At 40.3% G+C, this 23,820-nt stretch overlaps 2 protein-coding genes across 2 annotated transcripts; one reads left to right on the top strand and one right to left on the bottom strand.

Annotated features, from left to right (window-relative positions):
* Positions 1-4,948: 4,948 nt before the first annotated feature.
* LOC121081265 (granzyme A-like) lies at positions 4,949-12,305 on the bottom strand. The gene is made up of 5 exons (XM_040580142.1): positions 12,235-12,305; positions 12,006-12,147; positions 9,244-9,391; positions 6,619-6,885; positions 4,949-5,878 (listed from the first exon to the last, which is right to left on the bottom strand). Exons 1-5 carry the CDS (start codon positions 12,293-12,295, stop codon positions 5,717-5,719), a joined length of 780 nt encoding a protein of 259 aa, XP_040436076.1. The 5' UTR covers positions 12,296-12,305; the 3' UTR covers positions 4,949-5,716.
* Positions 12,306-16,885: 4,580 nt separating this feature from the next.
* On the top strand, positions 16,886-21,744 carry GZMA (granzyme A). The gene is made up of 5 exons (XM_040580916.1): positions 16,886-16,946; positions 17,656-17,803; positions 19,094-19,232; positions 19,919-20,191; positions 20,951-21,744. Exons 1-5 carry the CDS (start codon positions 16,886-16,888, stop codon positions 21,107-21,109), a joined length of 780 nt encoding a protein of 259 aa, XP_040436850.1. The 3' UTR covers positions 21,110-21,744.
* Positions 21,745-23,820: the final 2,076 nt, after the last annotated feature.

Here is a 23,820-nt window from a genome sequence, read left to right as displayed (position 1 = left end):
CCCTCGTGTGGATCCCATGAGGGAATGGGGCCAGAATTGGTCAATGGTATCTTCAGTTATGGCTTTAGTGGCTTTTTCTGTTTCATAAAATGAAAACTTGTTTTTTTCATTTTATAAAGCATTGGTAGTAAACGAATAAGTCTGTTTTCTACAACAAACATAGAGGGAAAGGACTTTTTGTTTGTTTATTGCCTAAGATAAGTGACTGAAACAGGACTTAGGAATCACTGGCTGTGCCCATTGAAACCCACCCGGAGTTTCATCTGACTAGCTGTGTTTGGCTAGGCAGATGAATACTGCCCAGGATGGCTAAGCTGGAACCAAGCATCATGAGAAGGGAAAACCCAAACCCAACACAGCTGGTGCAATAACACCCTTCTGAAAACCACTGTTGCAAATATGAATATCTAAACTAGTCACTGTTACCATGACCCTGACTGCAGTAACTATGTGCGGGACAAACAAGGGGAGGGAGAAAGAGGCCTGGAAGAGAAAAACTTTGAATATCCCATTAGAATTGAGTCTATTTCTTACATTTTCTTATCACCAGCTGTCTTCTTACCTCATGCAGATACTTTCAATACTTCTGCATGATGAAGCCAAGACCACCCAATAAGATCAACACCATTGTTCATAAGACAAAATACACAAACTGACTTTGTATAATTCAGTGCACTAATGAGCAGTCCCTGTTAAATCTCACTGTGGTACTGCCTGGCAGCAGAGTCTTATTTCACAGCTCCATAAACAAATTTACAGGGCAGCAAGTTAACTCAAACCACCCATTTCCACATCAGGAGGAGCACAAACACCACTGCCCTCCAGCTACAGAGGTGATAAAACCTGAAGCTGGGGTACCTTGAATCATGAGCACCACAGCCCCCTGTATCACACTTTTCATCACACTCATATTTTCACGTACTCCTGTTTTGTTGTAGAGGCATCCTCAAGATAACCTGCAGTTAGAACGCGTCCCTTTGAAATATGGCAGAAAGAAAATAAGCTATGCAGCAGTATCAGCAAGTTTATCTTCTGTCCCTGTGTTTGTGAGATCTTTAGTGCTGCAAGTATAGTTGCTGCCTCCACATTATTCTTTTCATTATGATGTGGATTGTACACAGTAGGAATCTATCGACAAGGTCTGGCTGGACGACAAGATTTCTAAGGCCCCACCTTAGAAGATGGGGCGTCTCATGGTCCCCAGTGAAAGGAAGCAGCGCAAGTTTTTCCACAGCGCTCCATCAGCACGTCTGAAACCTCAGTTCAGATAATACTCGTGTGCTAAGTGTGACTATTGTTACCTGAACTCTGCTAAAACCAGTGCTAGGACAGGACCATGGCTTTTGGCACAAGATGTGGGTGCCCTAGATTTTAATCAGTGAAAGCCACATCACTGTCAGTGTGGTCCATTGCCATTTGAAAATTTCGGGGGTTTTGAAAACACACTAGTCCAGAGCTCCCTCTTCTTCTCATACATCTGCTTTTATCTATTACCAAGGGGGCTGAAAGGATGTGTGATGTGGCTTTGGTTGTAACAGCTTGAGATAGGGATGTTTCAAGCAACCTGGACACTACATCCTGATAGGTAACATCCTCTACATGGGTTCAAGATAACCTGAACAAACAGCCATGTGCCATTTATTCATTTAAAGGGAAATGGTGAATAAAATACTCCTGAGTAGTATTTTTTAATGACAGCAGTGATTAAGAGTAATTAAAGTAACATTTTCTTTCATTTACTGATGTCACTGTTTTAATTATTGCTTATCTTAATTTTCTAAATGGCTGCAGACAGGTTTGATATTTTATTGAAACAAAGGTTTTGTGAGTGTGTGTTAACATGGCAAAGTTTCTTGCTTTTAACAAACATAGACAAGAATGAACCCTGTGAAACGCCATTGCTTATACACTGAATCAAATCGGTGCCTTTTGAAGTAACTAAGATCTGTTCTATTTTTCATTAAAATAAGGGCTTTTTTTGCTCATCTTTCTGTGGTTTCCTCTTTGTCATGACAAGGATGTGGATCTCGGTACAGCTTTTAGACTCAATGACTTTTTGTGAAATTAGTGGCTAACTTTCAATGCACGTTTCACAGCTGATTTCAACAGCTTTGAAGCAACCTGTGCCACTTTGAATTGAATTACAGCTAAATGTACCATACTTGCAATCTTCTAGGTATTAATTATTAAATATTATTAGTCAATCCAAAAAGAGCTTCATTAGATGATTGTGGGGTTATGCACATACTAGGATGGAGGTGTCTGAACCATCTGCTAGATTGTTAATGAGATGAGGATACATTTTGGAAACTAGTATATCATAATTAAAAGATATAACAGACATATTAAAATAACTTGCTGTAATTTATCTGACTACGGTGAACTGACCTATTCAGACTTTGAAAGAGTCCTCTGAGTTTACCTTTATTTTTCTTTGGCAAGTATCCAATAAAATTATCATCAAAATCTGATGGCTTGCTTTGTTTTCATTCTGTATTCTAAATATTTCTTCCTGATGCTAGATTGAGTTGCCCAGAAGGAAGGTTACTTTTACAGCTTGCTAGATGGCAGGCAGTTCTGTAGTCAGAAGATAAAACAAAGACTGAGCAGGAGCTGCAGAGGCAATCCATGCTCCAAAGATATCACTGCACTTTCAGAAAACAACAGTTGTTGACAATAGATGATGCCACCCTCTGTACTCAGAACCAGAAGTATGTTGGGTTTTTTTTTAAAAAAAAAAAAAAAAACAGATTCCCAAATTGAACATACAGTGCAATAGATGTACAGCCAAAAGAAGTACAAAACACCAGCCACTACTGCCCAAGGTCAGATTGAAGGTAAGGGCTAAAGCTAACTTCCACCTGCATCCCTGTGTGATGTGTGAATACGAGTTGTCAGCCCCCTCTATTGGACAGAAAACCATCAGCCGTATGTCAGCCCTGTATGCTCTACATAACACCATACATCCATCACATGTCAGTGCCGTATGTCGTGTCTCTGCATGGCCCAGTCAGCCTTGGGGGCTGCTCTGTGCCCAAATCCGACTGTGTGAGGAGCAGGCGACAAGCAAGTCAGGCTTCTCAGCAAATAATCCTTAAGAAATATCGCTTACCTGAAAAACCTCAGTAAAAGCAAGGATAGATGCAAATGTCTGACAGAGAAGTCCAACCCAGCAGAGACCAAGCTGCAAAGCACAAGCGTAGATAGGAGTCCAGCCCTGGCCAAGGGCTGAAGGATTCTCGGGTCAGGACTCCTTTAATCCACTCAGAAATTTCCAGTAAAGATAAAAACAGATAGTATAGGAAAGCTGGTCTAGTACTAGAAGCCAGTATTTGGAAACTGGGAGGTGGTGTGCAGGGGGACACCTCACAGGCACCCAGAGATTAGTGCTGAGGCCTGACAGGTTAAAAGAGAAAAGCCTAGATGTCCCTTACGGAAGGAGAGTAGAATTGCAAATGCTGTGCTAGAAACAACTGGAATCTACAGTAAACTCTGCCAGGGGCTGCTGAATATGGGCTCCTCTCAGTCTAGTAGGAATGCGTTCTTAGCTTAATTTTGCCAGGCCTTGTGGGTGTCTGTTACTGTGAAACCATAACACACCGGGGGCTGCTCTGTGGCTTTCCCACTCTCAGCTCAGTTCTGAGACCCAGCCTGGCAGCGCCTTCAGCAGGGAGCGACACTGGCAGTCACCTCCCTTAGCCAACACTCACCCTTTTCCTTCAGGACTTTCGCCTACCGCCGGCTGCAGAACCAGCCGCCCTTCCACTGCGGCTTTCACAGGGGCTGCCCCAGCACAGAACTGCCGGGCACGCTGCGCCCTGCTGCGAAACCCCTGCCGCCCCCGGCCCAGGCCGCCCCTCACCCAGGGGGGGTGCACGGGCAGCCGCTGTCTCAAGACACGGGGGTTTCAGCACCAGCGATGACTTCCCTCCTGTTGTGTGTGGAAAGGATAAAGACTGTGCTGCCTCAGGGTAAACAGAAATTGAGTCACGGTCACTGCTTAGCTCACTGCTCCTGCACCCCCCTGGGGACAGGCCAAGGCCAGGCTGGGACATCAGCCTGGGGGCAGGCCTGGCTCAGCCGGGCCCATGGTGGCAGGGCCAGGCTGAGGGCAGCTGGGGACTGGCCCTGCTGGGGCACTGCCGGGACAGGGGCCGAGCCACCCAGGTGCTGACATGGGTCCTGGGCTGTGGGCAGGGGGGTGGGGGAGCCCCAGGGGCTGGGCAGGGGCAGGCAGGTCTGCTGGTGCCCTGGGGGCCAGGCAGTAATGCCCATCCACCTGCCACATCATCCCTCAGAGAAATGCACATGGAGTAAAGTCGTAACAAGAGATCACACACAAAAAGCCCAGTGTCTGAACTGGACCTGACCTGCTGGGTTAGGGTTTCCGCACTCTGTCACTCATTACTGCCCACCAGTGACTGAGATACAGCCGCTGTTCACATGAACAGAGTGAGTGAAATCTTTGCCTTTGAGAGGTTAAAAACCACTTAGCTGTAGCTAGGCTGCAGGGGTGTAAAAAGTCTCCTGTGGGACGGGTAGAAGGATACCCTTGCTATTATTTACCTTGCACAGGTAAAAGAGACTGATTTGTAATACCCTCTGAGACCCCCAGCTGAAAAGTGTTAACAGTGGTATATTATATTTCCCACTTTTATATCACTTCCCCCTTTTTCCTCATTTTTTTCCCAGTTTCTGTATTCCAGAGTCAATTCTTACTGTCATCTTCTAAGATCTTCCTTCCCATGACCTTCAGTGAGAACTGAATGAAGCCCCCATACACCACATCATTTATTGCACCATGGCTAACCACCAACCCAACTTCGCAGTGTCCATTTGCTCCTTTACCTGCACAGCTGTTATGAGACTGGGCTTTGCTCTGCCCAGTGCAGTGACACAGCTGCTGGTCAATAATCAAGGCCAGTATGTTGATGTGTTGGAGTTATTTATCCATGCCTGTGTGATGTCCCAAAGTTTACAGTATTTGGTACATAGTAATGCAGTAACTAAAGAAGCAGAGAAGCGCTGCAGATGTTCCCTTCCAAACTGTTGGCAAAAACAGATCGATATCTGACAGAAGTATAATTACTCCCATTACAATCAGTATTTATACATTTTTCAACAGACTATTCACTGAAAGGGTGAGATCACGAACTAAGCTGTGAGAAGAGAGGATTTTGTTGATTATAACACTAAAAAAAATGGGGAAAATAATCTAGAAAATAATATTTTTATCCCACTCATAATGGAAGATTAATTGGAAAAATGTTCATTTTTTTAATACTTTATGAAAATTAATTTAGTTAAGTAAATATTTAGTAATGGAGAATGTAAGTACTTGGTTTTGAGTAATATCATAGCAAAAATATCTAAACATTTAAAGGCTTTTGTTTTGTTTCTTCTCATTCAGCAGACATATCATTCATTATCAGTCTGAAATTTAATTTTTCTGTAAGTACAGATTCAAAAATTTTGCCTCATCCCAGGCACAACAAATAAGGTGAGCAGTACTTTCCCATCACACTAAGAAGTTGGGTGAAGTCCAATACAAATTCTATTACTGAAGAGGCAGTTTCCTACGAAAGATGAGTAAATATGTTATCTGTCCAAAGGGGAACATTTTAACTGTTCTCATAAAACTATGGCGGTGCAAAGCTGTAAAGCTGGGAGACACTTTTTAAAGGTGATGCACTTTATTAAAACTATCTTGCCTGCCTCATGGATCTCTGTGAAGGGAAACTATTTTTGTTATCCAGTCAACATATTTTTCAGTCAGTCGTGTATAAACTCCAGGCATGTTTCTTCTTCCACATCTTCCTCCAAAAGAAACAATCCCACTGTATTGACCGGCACAGATTAACGGCCCACCTGAATCTCCCTAGAACACAAAATAGAAGTAACTATCAATGTGTGTTCATTGTTCTATCAATGTGTGTTCATTGTTCTCCAGAGGAGCATACAGTACCACCTGCAGTGCATAAGCATCTCTGGTAACGTGGCTTCTAACCTGTTCCAACCTATGAAATGTATAAGCTGGCTTGCATCACTTCATGGTAGTTGGGTGAGATATAAGGAGAGGTTGCTTTTCCAGCCCAGGGGAGCCTTTGATATAATTGTTGTAAATCAGCACAGTGCTATCATAATTCTATTTTAAAAGGTATCTTTCTGATGTTGGTATAAACTGATTCTCCTTCTTTAGCAACAGGCCCTTCTGGACTCATCACAGAAGACATCAAAAGCAAGATCCAAACAGCACTTTTGAGTGTAAAGTTATTTCTGTACTATTCAGATGTTGACACCTGGAAAGGATCAGATGATTCAGACCCTGGAAGTTCTTTTTCTCTGACAAGTACCTGTGGTGCCTAAGAAGAGCACCTTAGCTAAAGAAATGCACCTGAACTGAGAGAATCCTAGACTCAAATTCCCATACTCTTAATCTTGTGTACCTAAACTATGCAAAGTTTTAACACTTCTTTTCACAGCAATGAAGTTTCTTACAAATGTGTTTAAAATCACTGTAAATCTGATCAGCATCATTAAGTGTCTGGCACTGCTTTGTTACTAGTGAAAAGCATACCCTTGTTAAAAGCACATCCTCTTTGTAACTTTGCTTCTTACCTGGCAAGCATCTCTCTTGAAAAATTTGTTTTTCCCTGCAGCACACAACATGTTGCTGGTTATTTTTGCATTATTTCTATAGCTGTGCTTACAGCTTTTTCTATCAACAATTGCAATACTTGTTTCCTGAAGATATTTTGATGGCTTTCCTGAAGATGTGCGTCCCCAGCCGGCCACCTTGCACCTTGTGCCAGGTTTGATGTCTTCACAAGAGTCAGGCAGAGGCAAAAGTTGCACATATTTATTCAGCTGTGCAGTATCATTCAGCTGGAAAACAAAAAGAAAAATAAAGGCTTCCTTATGCAGAAAGGAAGGAAAGTATAATCTAGTTTCAACTGGCAATTATTCTCATTTTACCAATACTTTCCTTATAAATCACATTTCAATATTTAGGAACTGATCCTGAGCAAATTGTCCCTTTGCAAATCCAAAAGAATCTCCCTCATGTCTGTATAGCAATTCTCTATCCACAGCAGTACTCATGAGTTCAAGCCCAGATTTCCATTGATTACAGTAGGAAATTAAAAACCTGCACAGGAGTTGGGCTGTTGGATCTATGTCCTATTGGAGAACCAAATTTGCCACTAAACTTGTGTGTTGAAATCAGACTCTGTTGTTTGACTGATATCCAGAAAAATCTCAAAGCATGTACCCAGTAACAAAGATGAAAGCAAAAGCTATAACTAATTAGACATGGCAGCAGCAACATAGCTGGGGAAAAATGAGATCTTGAACTCTTCAGATTGCCAAGTTTTTGCTCTGAAAGATTCAAAAGGGCCTAAATGATCCAAACTGTTTTGTTGGCCTTTACCTGATAGATTCATCCTTCAGCAGAGGCCAGTTTAAGCCTGTAAATTAAAACACAGCCAAACACTAACACACTCTCAATGTCCCTGGTAAGGGCTCACAGCTACTGAACAGACATTTTCTGTTTTACACATGATCAGCACACCATGATTCATTTTACAGGTGGTTATACACGTTGCTGAATGGTTATCAGTTAAATGATTCTGGCTTTATACATTTTTTAACAGGCATTCTTAAAAAATCACAAGTTTATTCTAAAAATTCTTATGCTTTATTATCACCTGTGCTGGTGGGAACTTCCCAAGATGGCAAGTTAATCCCAAGTCACTTAGTACTCCATTACAGCAGAACCACAGAGATGGGAGATGAGCCCTGGTGCCAACACTATCCATGCTCCTTGTCAAATTCAGACAAAGGATTTTATGATATCCATGTCATTCTGCAACACAGTTGTAACTTTCAGCTCTATAAATATTACTTCTTAGCAATCCGTTTGGGTATTGTGACCACAAATAACATGGTGCCTCTGGTAAGTTGGTGGTGGCCACAGAAGCCAGTGAAATGAATCTGTGTGCCTTGACAATGAGGCAGATGGAGAATACTCACTAACATCTGGGGAAAGGAGCTTCTCTCACTTGGGCAGTGGTAAGTCGCTGGAGGCATGTATGTCTGTAAATGCTCCAGCTAGTTCCAGAAAGGGACATTGCTAGTTTCCTCCCTGTCACTGTCATATCAAACTGGTGATACCATCTAAATACTAGAAATAAGGTTCAAGTAAGTCATCGCTTCCTTTTCCAGATAATTCCACCAATTATTTCAGAAGTGTGGCAATATACATAATATACTGTACTTAGTCAATTATTTTAAATATACATATTGGTCCTTTACATAAAATTGTTTCTTATTACAGACATAACATTAAAGCATAGCCTGAATAAAGACCCATGCAAGATCGCGTAGGCATTGTACTGAAGTCATGATGTTTCTAAATGTACAGGCAAGATAATGTGCAAACCTTGCCTTTCTCAGGGACTTTGGATTGGCACTGCAACTGCTGGTACCATGGAGGCAGTCCTCCAGCACCATTTGACCATCCACAGGTTTCCTGCATAAAGATTGCCCTCTGCCTATTCAAAACACCCATGGCTGCCTCCATGTCAATCTCAGTGCTGGATTAATGGAGTTCTCAGTGCAAGGACACATGAGGCATGAGCCAGCTCGAGCAGGAGCTGGTATGCAGGAAATTCTCACAACCTTGCCCTACTTTGGCCTCCAGGATCATGACATTGGGATGTTAGTGAGGGCATCTTTCCATGCTTCATTCTACAGTGTCCTGAACCTTCCTTATTATGTGACCATTCTGTGCTCCTAGAGCTGAATTCATTTATGTCCTGTGTTATCCATACTTTTACTTTATGTTGTTACCCCAAATAATTATCAGTAAGTTTGATTCCCATTTTTGCTTAGTCCAGCACAAGGTATCCCTTTGGGATAGAGGTATAACCCAGACTCCATTGCATGTATGACTTCAGCACTGTCTTTGAAAAATTACTGAAGAATGTGTTTGGGGGTTTTGGAGTGTTTGCTGCAATAAGTGGGTTAAAGAGAGTTCCAGAGCACAGAATGGGCTTGAAATGTGATCCCTGCTCATAGTGCCAGTGATCTTGTAACCTTATCTAGATTAGTACAACCAAAAGCAGGATGTTCTGTGATATTGTTAAGCTATCTAAACAATGCACTCTTTGACATCAAAGAATAGCCAAAATGGTCATCAGCACCATTCCTTTTATAATGATACAACAGTAATTAACACAATACCTTGAGAAGCATTATATCATTTTCCTTGGAAGACTCATCATACTGAGGATTAGGAAAGTAGTGCATAACCTCAAATATCTGCTGATCTTTTTCAGCAATGGATGGCCGATGGGCTCCAAGAACAACTCTAGCTTCTGATTTGCTTAATCTGCAATTTAAAGAAAGTACAGGGAGAGAAGGTCATTACTGGAACTAGGCAACTTCTCTCAAGAAAATCAAAAGACACATAACATAATACAGTTTTCTTTTACAACCACATGATTAAAACATATGGAGGGATATTGTTCATTTTGATGTTTTGACATGACCTTGTATTTTCCTCTACAAAGTAACATTTCTTTTTGTAAATCTAGTTTGGTAAAATAATGGTGTGATAGCTGACCTTTGAAGATTTCCAGAGTTTAAAATTAGTTTAATTTAAAAGCCTACTGACTTTTTAAAGACAGTCCCTTGCAAAAGGGCTGCTGCTACTGATGCCTTTCATTGATCTTTTAATGGTCTCCTTTGGACTCACGACATAATCCTGCAAAGGACTAAACATGCCGGACTCATAGCATGTAGGTTGTCTTGCTGACATCACTGGGATGTGAAAACACACATTGACACTCAGTACTCATTCCAAGCATTATGCATACATGTAAGTGCTCCACTGAAGTGGACATCTTTAACATTGATAAGAGTTTTGTCTTTAACTTCACTAAATTCACAGGATTCAGCCTATTAGGGAAGAAGGACGGGTGTTAAGACAACCCTATAGTGAATATTAAAAAGGGAGACTGCCAAAACCCAAAGAGAGTTTTAAGTCCAGTTCCTACTAATAAACAGTAAGAGCTAAGCAACTCATGAATCTCCCTCTCCCCCAAGCACTCTGAGTATCATCAGAAATGTATTCATTAGAGGTTGTCTTTCATCATTTTGCCCTACTAAATTTAACGCAGCCCAGTAAGATGACATTGCCAGAAGACATACTGCTGGTTTCCTGTGCTTCATCTTCAGAACACAATCTTACTACACACAGGACAACTTATTCAAGCTGGAACAAACAAAAAAAAGTTATTTTCTTTATTCCAGCTGCATGTCTTACTGAAAAATAAAATTAATTTATTTGTATGTGAATGTTTGCTTGTGAAAACAGCTACAAAGGCAGTGCTGGATCCTAAAAAGTTCTGGGTTTATCTACAAAGCACACTTACACAGTCAGAATTATACAAGACTCACCGAACTCCATCCTGGGACTATTTCATGTATAATCCCCAACAGAGGTGCAACTGCTGGACTTGCACAAAGCCCAGGCAATCAGCTACTATGTATACAGAGATGCTTGGGAGGAAAAGGGAAAAAAAAAAAAAAAACAAAACAAAACCAACTGCCACCTCATCCAGGTCTGTGATAGGTTTTTGGCAGGCCACACAGAAATTCATGTTGCTGGGTTCATGCTATCTTGTATAAGACAAAAATTGATTATCACATAATATCCATTAGTTAGGAAGGCTTACATGCACTGTAATTGGATCTGATAAGAGCAGTCTAGACATAGCATAGAGGTGAAAGGGTTTTGCATGGGCATCATCATACAAGTCAGGAGAAGACCAGACAGATGTTGTTTCAGATTGCCCCAGTGACAAAGACTTTAAGTCAGCCCAAACTAATGTGCTTGTTAGAAAACCAAACCAGTGACAAGAAGACACTCTCCACAGGACCAGAGACAACTAGTGCCCTTTCCACTGAATAGCTTCCAAATCTGAATTTTTATAACCATAACAGACTGGATGTCTCCAGCCCATTGACTGAAGAGTGAGAGACCCCAACTCCCATCAAAAACTCCCTTAATCCCAAAGAGGAAGGCTTGGCTTTTGTTTTGTAATTGTCCAAAAAACACATGCCAGGTGTGAATATGTCTACCCTTACAAAAATGCAAACAAATTTGATTCAGCTGAACAAGTGTGACAGTCAAATTATTAATTTAGAAAGAAGGAGCTGTGTCCTCTATTTCAGACTAACTGATGGAAGAAGGCTGGCTGAGCTGCCCACGCTGTGTTTGAGGAGGTCAAGTTTGCCCACGTTTATTGTAATTGGTTTGCTTTTAGTTCCTCAAAATATGGGGAGGGGGGCAGGGGAATGGAGAACTAAAACACAATTTTGAGAATATTTTAGCAAAACCAGGGCATTTTACTTCCCAACATGAACAGCAGGTGTCCTCCTTACCCTGAGCCAGCTGTTCAACATCTGTGCCAGTCTTGGGGTATTGCACCTGGGGAAGGGGTGCTTGTGCTCACATTTGACTTGTCAAAAGGCAAAGCTCCTTGTTACAGTCATGACTGACATTCAGGTTTTGTGAGCCCAAGTCACATAAATGGCAGGAATAGTGTTTCCACCTAATCTAGCTTCATCTCTCAGGCTGTTTTGAGGCTTAATCCCAGGCACACAGGTAAGATAAATTTAAAGGACTTTGAAATATACCCCCATCTCTAAGACATTGCTGTTTCAGATGCATAAATAATGAATTTGGTCTTTTATCAATGCAGTCTTTATGCTGTAACACTGGCAGGATATGACTAATTAAGGTAATGGCACACAATGCAGATCAGTAGTTTACAAAACAACATAAAACAGAATGACAAGTTCATAGATCAGTTTAGTGAGAGAACTGCAGCTTTTCACAATCCTTTAAAAATCAGTATCTACCTTTCTTTCCTTACAGGCTTGCACACCATGCCCCACCTCAATGAAGAGTCAAAATTGCCCCAGTATAAGATACTTACTCACAGTGCGCAGCTGTCAAAACCCATTGCTTTTCCACAAGAGCTCCTCCACACACAGTTAAATCCTTTCTCTGGATAGCAGCCATGTAAGGCCACGAATGAGGACGCACAACATGTCCTCCGATAATGTCCATGCAGCCATCTGAAATGCAACAGAAGTGCAATTATGTTATGTGTTATCCATAAAAATTGGGAATTTGGATATTTTTATCCTTAGATGAATATTTACATCTCAGGGGTAGGATAACAGCAATTAGAGAGAACAGAAGAACTGACAGGTGGTTTGTCATAGCTGCTGCTATTTACTTAGGAAAGCAGGGTAAGTTATGATACAGTCCTTTCTATTTAAATGCTCCCTACAGGAAATAGTGGTTGAAAGGTTTTATGACTAGTTCCCTCCCTTGAAATTTCCATTTACATCATTAATATTGTAATATTTAACTGAAGTTTCATCTCATTAGGTTCTTTCTTCAAGTTTCTTGAATCCCTAACACGTGTCAATATTAATAATGATCTAAGTCTTACAAGAACTTCAGTAGCCCTTCATCACAGGTACTATATTACAAAACAAGAACATGAGAAAATTCCTGAGCATTACATGCAATCAACATGTAATAAAACCTAAGTGTCTCCAGAATTCAATGTTCTTTTGACTTTGAAGGTAAAAAAATAAATAAATGTGAGAAGAGTGAAATTTGCCATCATCAAGCTTGTGACTACGTGTGAGAACAAATACAAGGGCCATCTGAAAAAACTTCACAGAACACCAGTGTGAGGGAAAACTCAGAGCATGAGAAGTACAAAAGTCATTGCCAAACTGTGGACCAAGTACACCACCAGCCAGCAGAATCATACTGCCCAGGTAATATTTTCAGTTGAAAGACTTGAAAAGATTCATACCTTAATTTTATGAGAGCCACTGAAAATTGGCAGACATCTGTTGTCTGATAAGCTTAGGAATGCCTGGCACAAAAGACAAGCTACACACATGGAAGGCAGAGCAATTTGTATTTTCTTAGCAATAATTTTTGAGGGTGCAGGATTCAGATGCAGAAAACCCTAGAGTGTGTATGTGTCAAATGCAAACAAAGTATCTAGTCAGTGGTCACAAGAAAAAGACAAAAAGACACAGTGGTGGGAAAGACATTTCTGTACTGCAAACCTCTGTGCCTGCAGCTTTATTTTGCATGCCTTGCTGGTAAACCACTACAAAAAAACAGCGTGCTCTTCTGTGAAGAAATTTGAAAACCTGCTATCGTCTGAAGTACCTTTAGAAAAAATCAGAAATGTAATGCCCAATATAGCTAATTCTCATTTTTATTCAAGAGTTACGAGAATGGCAGCTCTCCAGATTGCTGAATGAGATTACAGCATAGAAATGCTTATTTCTGTGGCACAGAATCTTACTAGTTATAACCCAGTTTGAAAACACACACACAATGCAACGCAATGTAACACATTCCATATTTCAGAAGACTCTTCCCACAGCTCTTTTAAAAGAAAACCTGTGACTTTTAGAATTCAGCAGTTCATAAAACAGTCAGCTCTAGTTACCCTAGAATCACTCTCCATCCTCCAACCAATACTGGGATTATTCACCCATCGGAGGTCACCTCTGCAAAGAGGGTCCTAAAGGCATGTTTGAGTACTTTAGGGCTTTGCCCTCCCACTAGGTGGCTAGCTCAGAAAGCAGCATAAGAGACAAAATCGGCAACAGATCCATGTTCTGACCAGACAGAAGGCTTATGTTTCCAGAGCATTATATCTAATGCTGGATTCTTCCTGCCAAGTACATTAAACTTCACAGAAGTAACACCAATTTGCTACAAGGCTTTGAGGACTCTCTGAGTTAACTACATCTACCTGTATTTCTGTGTTTCAGCGTTTTCCTCTGATATCACACAGTAAATAGATGGAAATAGAGAAGCTGAGCAAATAGTCAAGGCAGGAAAGACAACAGATAAACATCATGAGACACTGGTAGCAACGAAGAGAGTAAAATAGGTATCCCCAGCATATGTCCTGTCCCTCCTCCAGCAAGTCGCTGGGAGTGTGTCCCCCAGCCACTGAGGGATGTGTCCAGACAAACACACTGGAGTGGGGTTGGGGGTGGAATAGTCCAGGGAGGAGACAGAAAGCACCCCAGCTCTGCCTCGCTGTGCTCCGAGCGGCTGTCTGCTCTGCACCACTCTCCTGCCCTCCCTTCCCCAGCTCTGTGGCTGAACTAAGACACTGTCTGAACCAGGGCACCCAGTGCCTCTGGAAGATTTAGAGCTGGAGCTGTAGCTTAGATTGGTCTCCTAAAATCACGCCTGATGTTCACCTTTAGCACCACAGAAAGCAGCATGAAGGGAAAAGGAACACAGTCACCGCAGAAGCAAAATGATCAGAATTACTAAGTATGAGGTAAAGGACAGAAGCACTCGACACAGTACTGAACAGAGCTGAAAGTGATCCACTGATCCACGGGCTTAATGCCCATAGCGAATTTCCTCAAAGGCAAAGGCTAGAAATAGAACCTGGGTAGGCTCGCTGTTCTGTTACTCAGGCAGTGGTTTCTGCTGAGAGAGTGGCTATGCCTCCTGGGCACTGCAGGGAGAAAGGATAGAGCATTTTGTTTACACATCACTCCTCTTGAAGACCAATTGCTTGTGCAGCAAAGCTAATAAAAGAATTTGACAATGCACTCAAATAGAGAAGGAAGTTTTGCTTTGAGGTTTCCCTTTACATACAAAAGGTCAATAAAATCTAAACTTGACCATAAATTAAGTTATTGCCATAACCAAAGGAGTCCAGCCAACTTGCTGCACACCCTAAAATTTCATGTCAAATTTTCAGCCTCACCTACATAAGTTACAAGATGAAGGGGACACTGACAAAAGTGTTTGGGTAGAAAACTAAAGGCTGATTATGTGTATATCAATCTGATCTTTAATACCCACACAACCGATCTTAGCCCAGAATAAGCTTGCACAGAAAGCAATCGGTTATCATCGAACAGTAGTTTAGACTGCATATTCCTAACTGTAATTATCAATGTAAATGGGATCTCTCTGGATTAGAGGGAATTTTTTAAAAGGCAGGGGTATGCTAATACCTATGGAGTTACAGAAAAATATCTTTAGAAGTAGGATTTAGAAATAAATAGGAGTGCATTTAGATATTGAAAAAAAATGTAAACAGGCTATAGAATTGGTTTTAGATGGTGGCCATAGATCTATCTTAGTTGCCTGGAAAACATCTAGGAACATTTGCTCATCTTTTATTCTGTATCTCCCAAATAGTTTTTTCTTGAAAGCAGCTCACGTAAACGTAGGATGATACAAACCAAACCTCTTTTCACTAGACATGGCACCACATACAGGAATATATAAGGATGAATCACTGCAATACTATGAGTTTAAGCAGGTCTCAGTGTACAGGATTTTTGCCCACAGGTGCTCATCCTGATCATGTCTCTACATAGTCCAGAGAGGAAACAGCTTCAATATGGTAAGATTGCTAATTAAAATGTCATAAAATCTTTGTCTTTGGCAACTATTTATAAGTGACAAATGAAAGAGCAGTACCTGTGATACCTGGTGATACTGTGTTTGGGAGAACAGTGGAAAAAAAGAATGCCAGTGCTACAAACTGCTGATAGCTACAAGGGCTGTGCAGGTATGAGGAGAAAAATGAAAGAAAATAAAAAGCTTGGTGTGGTTTTGCAGTGCACAAAGCTGTCACCATGTCATATAGGTGACTGTCTGATGAGACACATCAGTGACAAAGAACTCTGCAATCTCTAAAAACAGCCCCACATCTGCCCTCTTCAGAGAAACCACCACCAATTACCCTCTGTCCCAGAAGGGAGGGTAACAGCAAATTTGGGCCAGCTGTCAGTCCGAGGCCTTCTACAGATAAAACTTACATCAGGTTGTGCCAACTGAGCTCAAAGATGTGACACAGCCAGAACACAGAAGTTTTCTGCAGGCTGACCGTAGCGGAGCCCAAGCCTTCAAGAAACCTTTCAGGCTGTGTGGTAGTGACACTTCACTGAATGTACCTAGTTAGTTAATAAAATATTTGATATTCCATATTATCTAATATTGATGGAAGTTATTTCTATTATTTGGGGTTATATCTGAAAGTGAGGAAACATGCCTTTACAAGGCTCTATTAAGATTTATTCAGTTCTCAGGACTCAATCCAGTCACCTAAAACGAGGCAATTTAGAGACCTTTGCGACACCCTGGGTGCAGGGCTGGCAAATCTGACATAGCACCTACAGAAGACCCCTGGATTTCTGTACCAGGAGGCAGACCTAAGACACCTTAAGACACTTTAAATGGCGTTATACCCTTAGCTCTAGGTCACTAAACCACACTCAGTGTTATATGGATGCTAATCCAGTGCAAAGCTGATAAGATAGGATCAGATGCTGAAAGGAGCAAACATCAGATTCCTTGGCCCTGAGGGGCTTCTGACTAGCACAGACAGCTCTCTAATGGGCAATGGGCTGGACTCATCTCAGCCCTGGAGGCCTGGGATGACTAGAATGAAACTATATGTCATGGGGACAACTGAATAAAGCATAAATTTATGTGAGCTGAGTCCCACTGGACTGGGGGGCTTAGCGGTTTGGTGGGTTTCACCCCAGTACTCATATATTCGCTCTCTGCAAATGCTATAGTGAAAACATGAAAGGGTGCAGACCCCATCTTCACACCACAAATGACTCAATTTCTCACTAACATCTCTGCAGTAAACTGCATTGTTGAGGAGGTTTTTCACTTTTGCCACAGTTACAAATGTCAACTATCCTTAAGAGGAAAAACAAAACCCACATCCTTTTTATTTAGGTATATATATTAAACAGTGAATAAGTAGAAACAGAAATCATGGCAGCTTTCCTCACTTTGTCTGCCTCTGCTGCTGTAATTCTCCTGGTAATTCGTGGAGGTACGTACCCAGTTTGATCCTTCTGAAGGTAAATGCTGATGTATAAAGTTCTAGTTAAGCCAACATATATTAATGTAAAGGAAGCAGTTACAATTATTGAGGTATTATTAGCTCTTTTCCACTGTCTGCATGCGTTTGATCTTTCATACAAACAAAATAATTTCTGAATGAGTAGTACTAATTGAAGTACTAAAGAGGACAGGCTATTTGGAGGAGTTCTGAGGAGTTAACATAATGATTATCTGACCTTTCTCTCCAGCGGCATACACATACATTAGTCTCCTGATTTTATGTTTTTCTGAAAAGCAGGTTCATGTAATATGACTTACCCCATACAGCCCAGTTTCCAGGTATCTGCCTAAGTCACGTATTTTACAACACTTATCGTGTGGCAGATCTGAGGTTGCTAGTCACAATGAAAGCTAAGAAATCGACCACAGCAGCAAACTTCAAGATAAGAAATCTGTACAAGAGCAACAATACTTTGGTGTTTTTCTTGTCAAAACTCACCCTACTATCTAATTTTGGTGCCAATGAAACATACAGAATAGTAATGCTGTCTACCCTGAAGACAGCATTGTGACATGTTGTACATACCGGTGTGTCTGTAATAGTTTGTAATTACATTAACTGTTTTTTCTGAGACTTTGAGTGTCTTACAGTATTTGATAGCCCAGTTGTGCCTATTGTGGCTTATTTTTATTTTTAGGTTTCTGTGTGGATATCATTGGAGGATATGAAATAGCACCACACTCGAGACCATTTATGGCCTTAATCGTTGGAAAATATGGAAAATCTATTTGTGGAGGAGCTTTGATCAAGGAAAACTGGGTGTTAACAGCTGCCCACTGTGATGTGTAAGTTCTTACTCCAATTCAGAGATTGTCCTTAGTGAGTACATGGTGTCTCTGCTCAAGAAGTAAAGTTAATATCCCTGGTGGTTTTGTGCATTTAGCATGACCATAATCATGTTCTGATTAGTATGTTTTATAATTTATATTGAGAAGTGTGCTTCAGTGAGTAAAAAATAATATAACTATGTATACTGATCTTCACTTTCTGAAGAGATATTTTACAAGCTTCCACCTGCATGCAAGCACAGAATAGAAGCACTGAAGTAGTGAATTTGGGGGAAAGGTTTATCCCCATTTTCTCAGTCAACTAGTGTATTAGGCCAGAGGACTAGCCAGCCTAAATAGCTGCTCAGAAAACAGAAATATATTCTTTCATTTTATTCCGCAAAAAATATGCAGTTCACCACAGAAAGAGACAGCATGCAGTTACACATGAGACTGCATTTAAGAGAAAATAAAATAAATAAATAACATAATGAAGCTCAGTCAACAGTCAGACAGCTCCTAATAGCTGAAGGAAAGGAGCAGCCAGTTCCTAAGGGTTGTTTGCTGCTGTAAGATGCAAATGAGGGCCAACCTGCACATCTGCTCAAAAAATATTCTCCCATTCAGCTGTAACGTACATTATTATAACGTACACTATGTAACGTACAGCTAAACCCATGGCCTGACATAAAGGTCTGCTTGGACTGCTTGACCAAGGAGTGCTAGACTCATGGTTTCTGTACCAGAGAGCCCCAGCAGGTACAACTCCGTCACCACTTCAGAATCTAGTAAGTATTATGATGTTGCAGAACAGTTAGAGAAAGGTAGTAAGTGACGTCCCCTATGAACTCTTAAAACAGTGTTGAAATGGTGTTAGGGAAAAGCAATGGTACAATACAGTCCAGTTGTGGTATCTCTGAAATAATAATGCTGTGAGCTATTCTCCTAAATTTTCAGCAGAAATTGCAGAGGGCATAGTTAGTGAGACCACTATCCAGAGCAAAGCCGATGCATCAACCCCTCAATCAGTTTCCAAAGGGAAACAACAGGGGTATGTTCACAGTCAAGTACCCAAACCCTGTCTCCTGGAAAGCTGAAAACAGGATAGCATGGATTTTGATTCACTGAGTTAATTTTTTTAACTACTTGTAAAAACAGGGTAATTATATTTTTTTAAATTACTGTTTCTTTTCAGGCATGAGCAAAGAGACTCTGTAGCAGCTGAACATTATAGCATCATATTTAACAGCAAAGAATTATGGAGTTACAGCAAGTGAATACAACTAACCATGTTGTCTGTCTTCTCAGGAAAGGAGGCAAAGTTATTCTTGGAGCTCATTCACTGAAAGCAAAGGAAAAAGAAAGACAGATTTTTCAGATTGCAAAACAAATTCCCTACCCATGCTACTGTTCCAATTGTAAGGAAAATGACCTTATGCTGCTGCAGGTATAGACTTACACATCACTTGCAGAGTACGCATCTCCTATGATGTACCAGTTTCTTCCTTCTTGTGAGGGAGATGGGCTAAGGCAGTTTCTGGTGACTCTTTTTCTGGGGTGGTATGGTCTGGTCTGCTAATCGAGCAGACTGGGGAATTGGGTATGCACTGGCAACTAAGGCAATCAACAATTCCTGTAATGCATACAATGCTAGAAGTAGAAAAATTCTGGAGCTTTACCAAGATATTTTAATTTCTGGCTTTTCAGTGAAAGAATAAATATTGTCCACAGAAAGAAGCATATTTCACACATAGAAATGATTTGGTTAAAAACCCTAATGTTCTCTCTAAAAACAGTTCTAATGAAAAATGTCTGACTTCTCTGATTCTCAGTTTTGCAGCTCCAGTGATTACTGTTATTTTGTCACTAATGTCTGAGAGCCAGAGAAGTACAATAGGGTATTTCTTAAAGCTAATATTTCAGCAGAAGCTAAATGGGTTTTCAGGAGACAAGGAATACTCATTTTGTTCATTCTTACATTGATGACATAAATCCTGTCACCAAGAATGGAGGAACCCAAAAACAGATTGCAGTAATCCCTCATTACTGTAATGGATAAGATCTGACAGTTAACATCCAGGGGTCCCCGCTAGACTCTGCCCCATAGTAACATATTTTCCATATCCTCTACAGCTTCAGAAAAGAGCAAGACTTAATAAAGCTGTGAAAGTCATTCCCCTGCCTACCTCAGGTGATGATCCCAAACCAGGAACAACTTGCACAGTTGCAGGATGGGGACAAACTCACAATCGTCAGAAAAAGTTTTCTAATACCCTGAGGGAAGTCAACATCACTGTCATCAACAGGCGAATCTGCAACGACAACAATCATTATAAAAACAACCCTGTTATAACAGACAACATGATATGTGCAGGATCTAAGAATGGAGGAAAGGACTCATGTTTTGTAAGTATATTTACTGTCTATATCCACATAGATTATATTAAAAATAAAAAATAAAGTACTAGCTTTCACACACTTGTAATTTCTGCATCTCTTCAGTTCAATGAAGAGTTTTATTAAAAATAAATGAAATTTCCAAAGCTTGTTCTTATAAATCCTAAAATCAAAACTTCTGATTGATAAATTCACCTTCACAGACTTTGGATATGGTGGTTTTATCCAGGCATATCAGATAGCCATTTTAATAGAAAAACCTCCACATAACTGCTTATAAGCCCATTCTCAAGCAGCTCACTTCAATGGAACAACTTCTCTGATGTCAGACGGCTTTGAAACAGGTTTTGCTGATAAAAATCATGTTGACTGGGCCCCAAGTAAAATGCACAACTATGTAAGAACTACCACACCTTAGAAGATTTAAATATTGAATTAACAAAGTTACAAAAAAAGTACTGATTTCTAGAGACTTTCTGCTTTTCAAGAGGAAAGTTCTCAGCTTTTCCTTTTCATATTCAAAAAGACTAACTATTCGTTAGCACTGAGCTAGACTCATTCCCCATTACTCACACTGCAAAAGTCAGATTAAAGTCTTTTTATTTTTTCTAATGAAAGACTTAACTTCCAAGGAGGAAAAAAAAGAAACCCACAATAATGCTATCTACATTTTTATTTCCTCCATGTTACTGGTGCAAATTTTACTTAGAAGAAGCATTTTTTAGCTTTTGTAAACTTGAATAACAATTTTTTTCCCCCTTTTTCCAGGGAGATTCTGGCGGACCTTTAAGATGCGACAATGTGATGAGAGGCATCACTTCTTTTGGGAAGACAGACAAGTGTGGTAGTGTTGATGGCCCTGGTGTCTACACTCGGCTCACAAATCAGTACCTTCACTGGATAAGGAAAACCATACGCGGAGCCTAACAGATTGGAGTTTTGACCAAGTGATTTCCTACTTTGTATTTGTAACAGTAACTAGTTTTGAAATACGCTTTTTAAAACAGCTTCATTATACTGGTAAAAGAGGTATTCCCATGCTGAATTTTAGAGCCTGACATTCTTACAGATGAAAATACTTAAGTCTGTTTTCAGGACAGATGTGATTTCAACAGGGCCAGAACAGAGTGCTCTGCTACAACAGCATTTGTAGCTTATACTGTCAGCCATGGAGTCATTCAACAGGTATTTGTGACTCAGGCTTCCGACATTCTTGTGCTGCACATCCAGACTTAGCTCTGCATGGATGAGTATTTCTGACCAAGAATCTAATCTAGCTGTTCGTGTCCTCACTGTATGCTAAGTATATACTGCACTCCTCTGTATCTGGACTTCTGCAAATAAACCTGAAAGTTGTAAAGATGCTAGGTACAGCTCCAGACACCTGAAAAACTGCTTCTCTGCAGCAGAGATGCTGATTTTACAGGTGTAGGGGACTGCTAAACTTCAGAAAATTTCCAGAAACTGGATTTGATTGTGGGAGATAAGAAATGTGCATTTCCTAACTGTCTTGTATTTTAAACCTCTAGATTTCACTCCTTTAAGCACTCTGCAGCTAATAAAGAAATGGCAATCAAAATCTACTGTTTCCAGTTGTCAATTTATGTGAAAAGCTCTGTCTGTTGCAATACAGATAGTCTGTACATAAAGTTTTGGACATGCAATATGTTTGCAGAATGCACCAAGATCAACAACACTATGTTAAAAATCAGTTGAAAACCCATCCTCCAGAGAATACACCAAGTGTCATAGCTGAAGTAACAGTATTATAAAGTGCTGTTCAAAACATAAAACAATCTTAATTTTATGATACCATTATTGCTGTTTCAGATATGCAATGAAATTTTTAAGTGCTTCAATAACCACTTGTCAAACAGCAAACAGACCTATTGTGAAAAATGCTTTTGCCTATCTCTGTATTAATAGTGTTGGGCATTTTCAATGCCATGAACACCTTAAAAGGGCTTGGTTTCATTTTCTGTTGCTTTGGGTTTTTTTACTTGGAAGCAGGCATTGGCTAAGAGAATGCTGAGGACACTCAAAGGGTGGAGAAATCTTGTATTGATTTTCATTAAAAAATGATTGCTTGGTTCATCACGAGCAATTAAACATCCCTTATAAATATGAGAAAATAAAGAGAAAAACTTTTTAACACAACTACCTTCATCTGATCTTGGTGAGAAGAAACAGTAGCTTTGCCACAGAGGAATAATGAAGGGTGAGGAGGGAGAGGGCCTAAACTACAGGGACCTTTACTGAAAGTTTTGATGCTGAACATATTTTACTTTTTCTGTCCATTACAAATGTTACACAGTCAGAACTTTCCACATTCCTTATTTTTATTCCTAAAATGTTTGTTCTGGACTCTTGGGCTGAACATACAAACAAGCACAGAAACAAAGACACAGAGGCACGCATAAACGCAGAAGCAAAGCAGGAGCAAAGAGAAGGATTCCCAGCCAAGTAAGATTGCATCAGTGGAACTGAGAGGAGAATTTGCCCCACTGACAGGTACTGACACCCAAAGTGGTGACTTTGATTCTGTCTTTAAACACACAGGAAATAAGATTAGTCCAGACTTTTTCTATTCTGGTAAACTACCAAGCCCTTGCTTAGGAAAGAACAGATTCTAAAAACCTTCAGAAAACAAAAATATCCTTATCAATCTAGTGAAAATCTGTAACAGACCTTCAAGACAATCAATCACCTAGGGCTGTTTCACTCTTCCCATACATTAGTCTTACTTAATTTCTTTCCTCTTTGCCCATTGTTTCTCTGTCTTTCCTTCATCCTCTTACAGCATTTTTTTCATCTTACTGCTTGCAATTTTGTTTGCTTCTTCCTCCTTCCTGAAAGTTACAGGCAGCATCCTTGTCAGTGGAAAATCACCTCAAAGCCAATTCAGTATTTCTTTATTTTTCAGACAGTAGTCCTGACCCCAAGTGTTGCAGAACCTTACAGACCAGGAAGAGGTTCTGATCAAGAAATTTACAGTGCATGAAGAAATGTGCAAGAAAACATGTGCAGCCTTCCTTCTCTAGCTTGAAATTTATGGTCTACCCCGAAATACTTTAAAACTTTTTTTTTCTCTCTTTTTTTTTTTGTTACATGAGTGTTATTTAGTGAATTGTGCAAAATGAACTAGTGAAACTGGACTTACATGGTAAACAAAACATTCTAGCCTCTGTCACCACTGCCAGTAGTGGAAATCTGTGGAAAAAGCAGAAGCAAGAGCAAGAAGATAGAACTGAGTTTTCATCTAGGTAGGGACTTCTTCTGATCAAGAGGCATGAAACCATTCCCAATAAGCTCCACCAACTACGGAATGGAACAAGTTTTAGGTACTAGCTAAGAAAAATGTTACAATCATTTGATGTCATTGTGACATCTAGAATGTAACAATTTCTTCTCACTGTGGCTATATGTGATAACTGGGGGAAATAAACAAGTATAAACTCCATTATACAAACCAATGCAACATTTAAGTACATAGCATCAAGTCAGATCATATGTGGCTGAAAAACAGCGAACTGTCTGCTAGAGACTAGTGCATTTATTTAGGCACAAAACAAAATGATTCCCCAGTCTGAGATTCTTTAATCCATTTCATTGCATTACAGACAGACAATCGTTTTGTT

Source organism: Falco naumanni, chromosome Z (genome assembly GCF_017639655.2).
Source record: "Falco naumanni isolate bFalNau1 chromosome Z, bFalNau1.pat, whole genome shotgun sequence".
In the NCBI taxonomy this organism is placed as follows: domain Eukaryota; kingdom Metazoa; phylum Chordata; class Aves; order Falconiformes; family Falconidae; genus Falco; species Falco naumanni.
The sequence above is the reverse complement of the archived record's forward strand: the minus strand, read 5'-3'. Positions and strand labels throughout refer to the sequence as shown.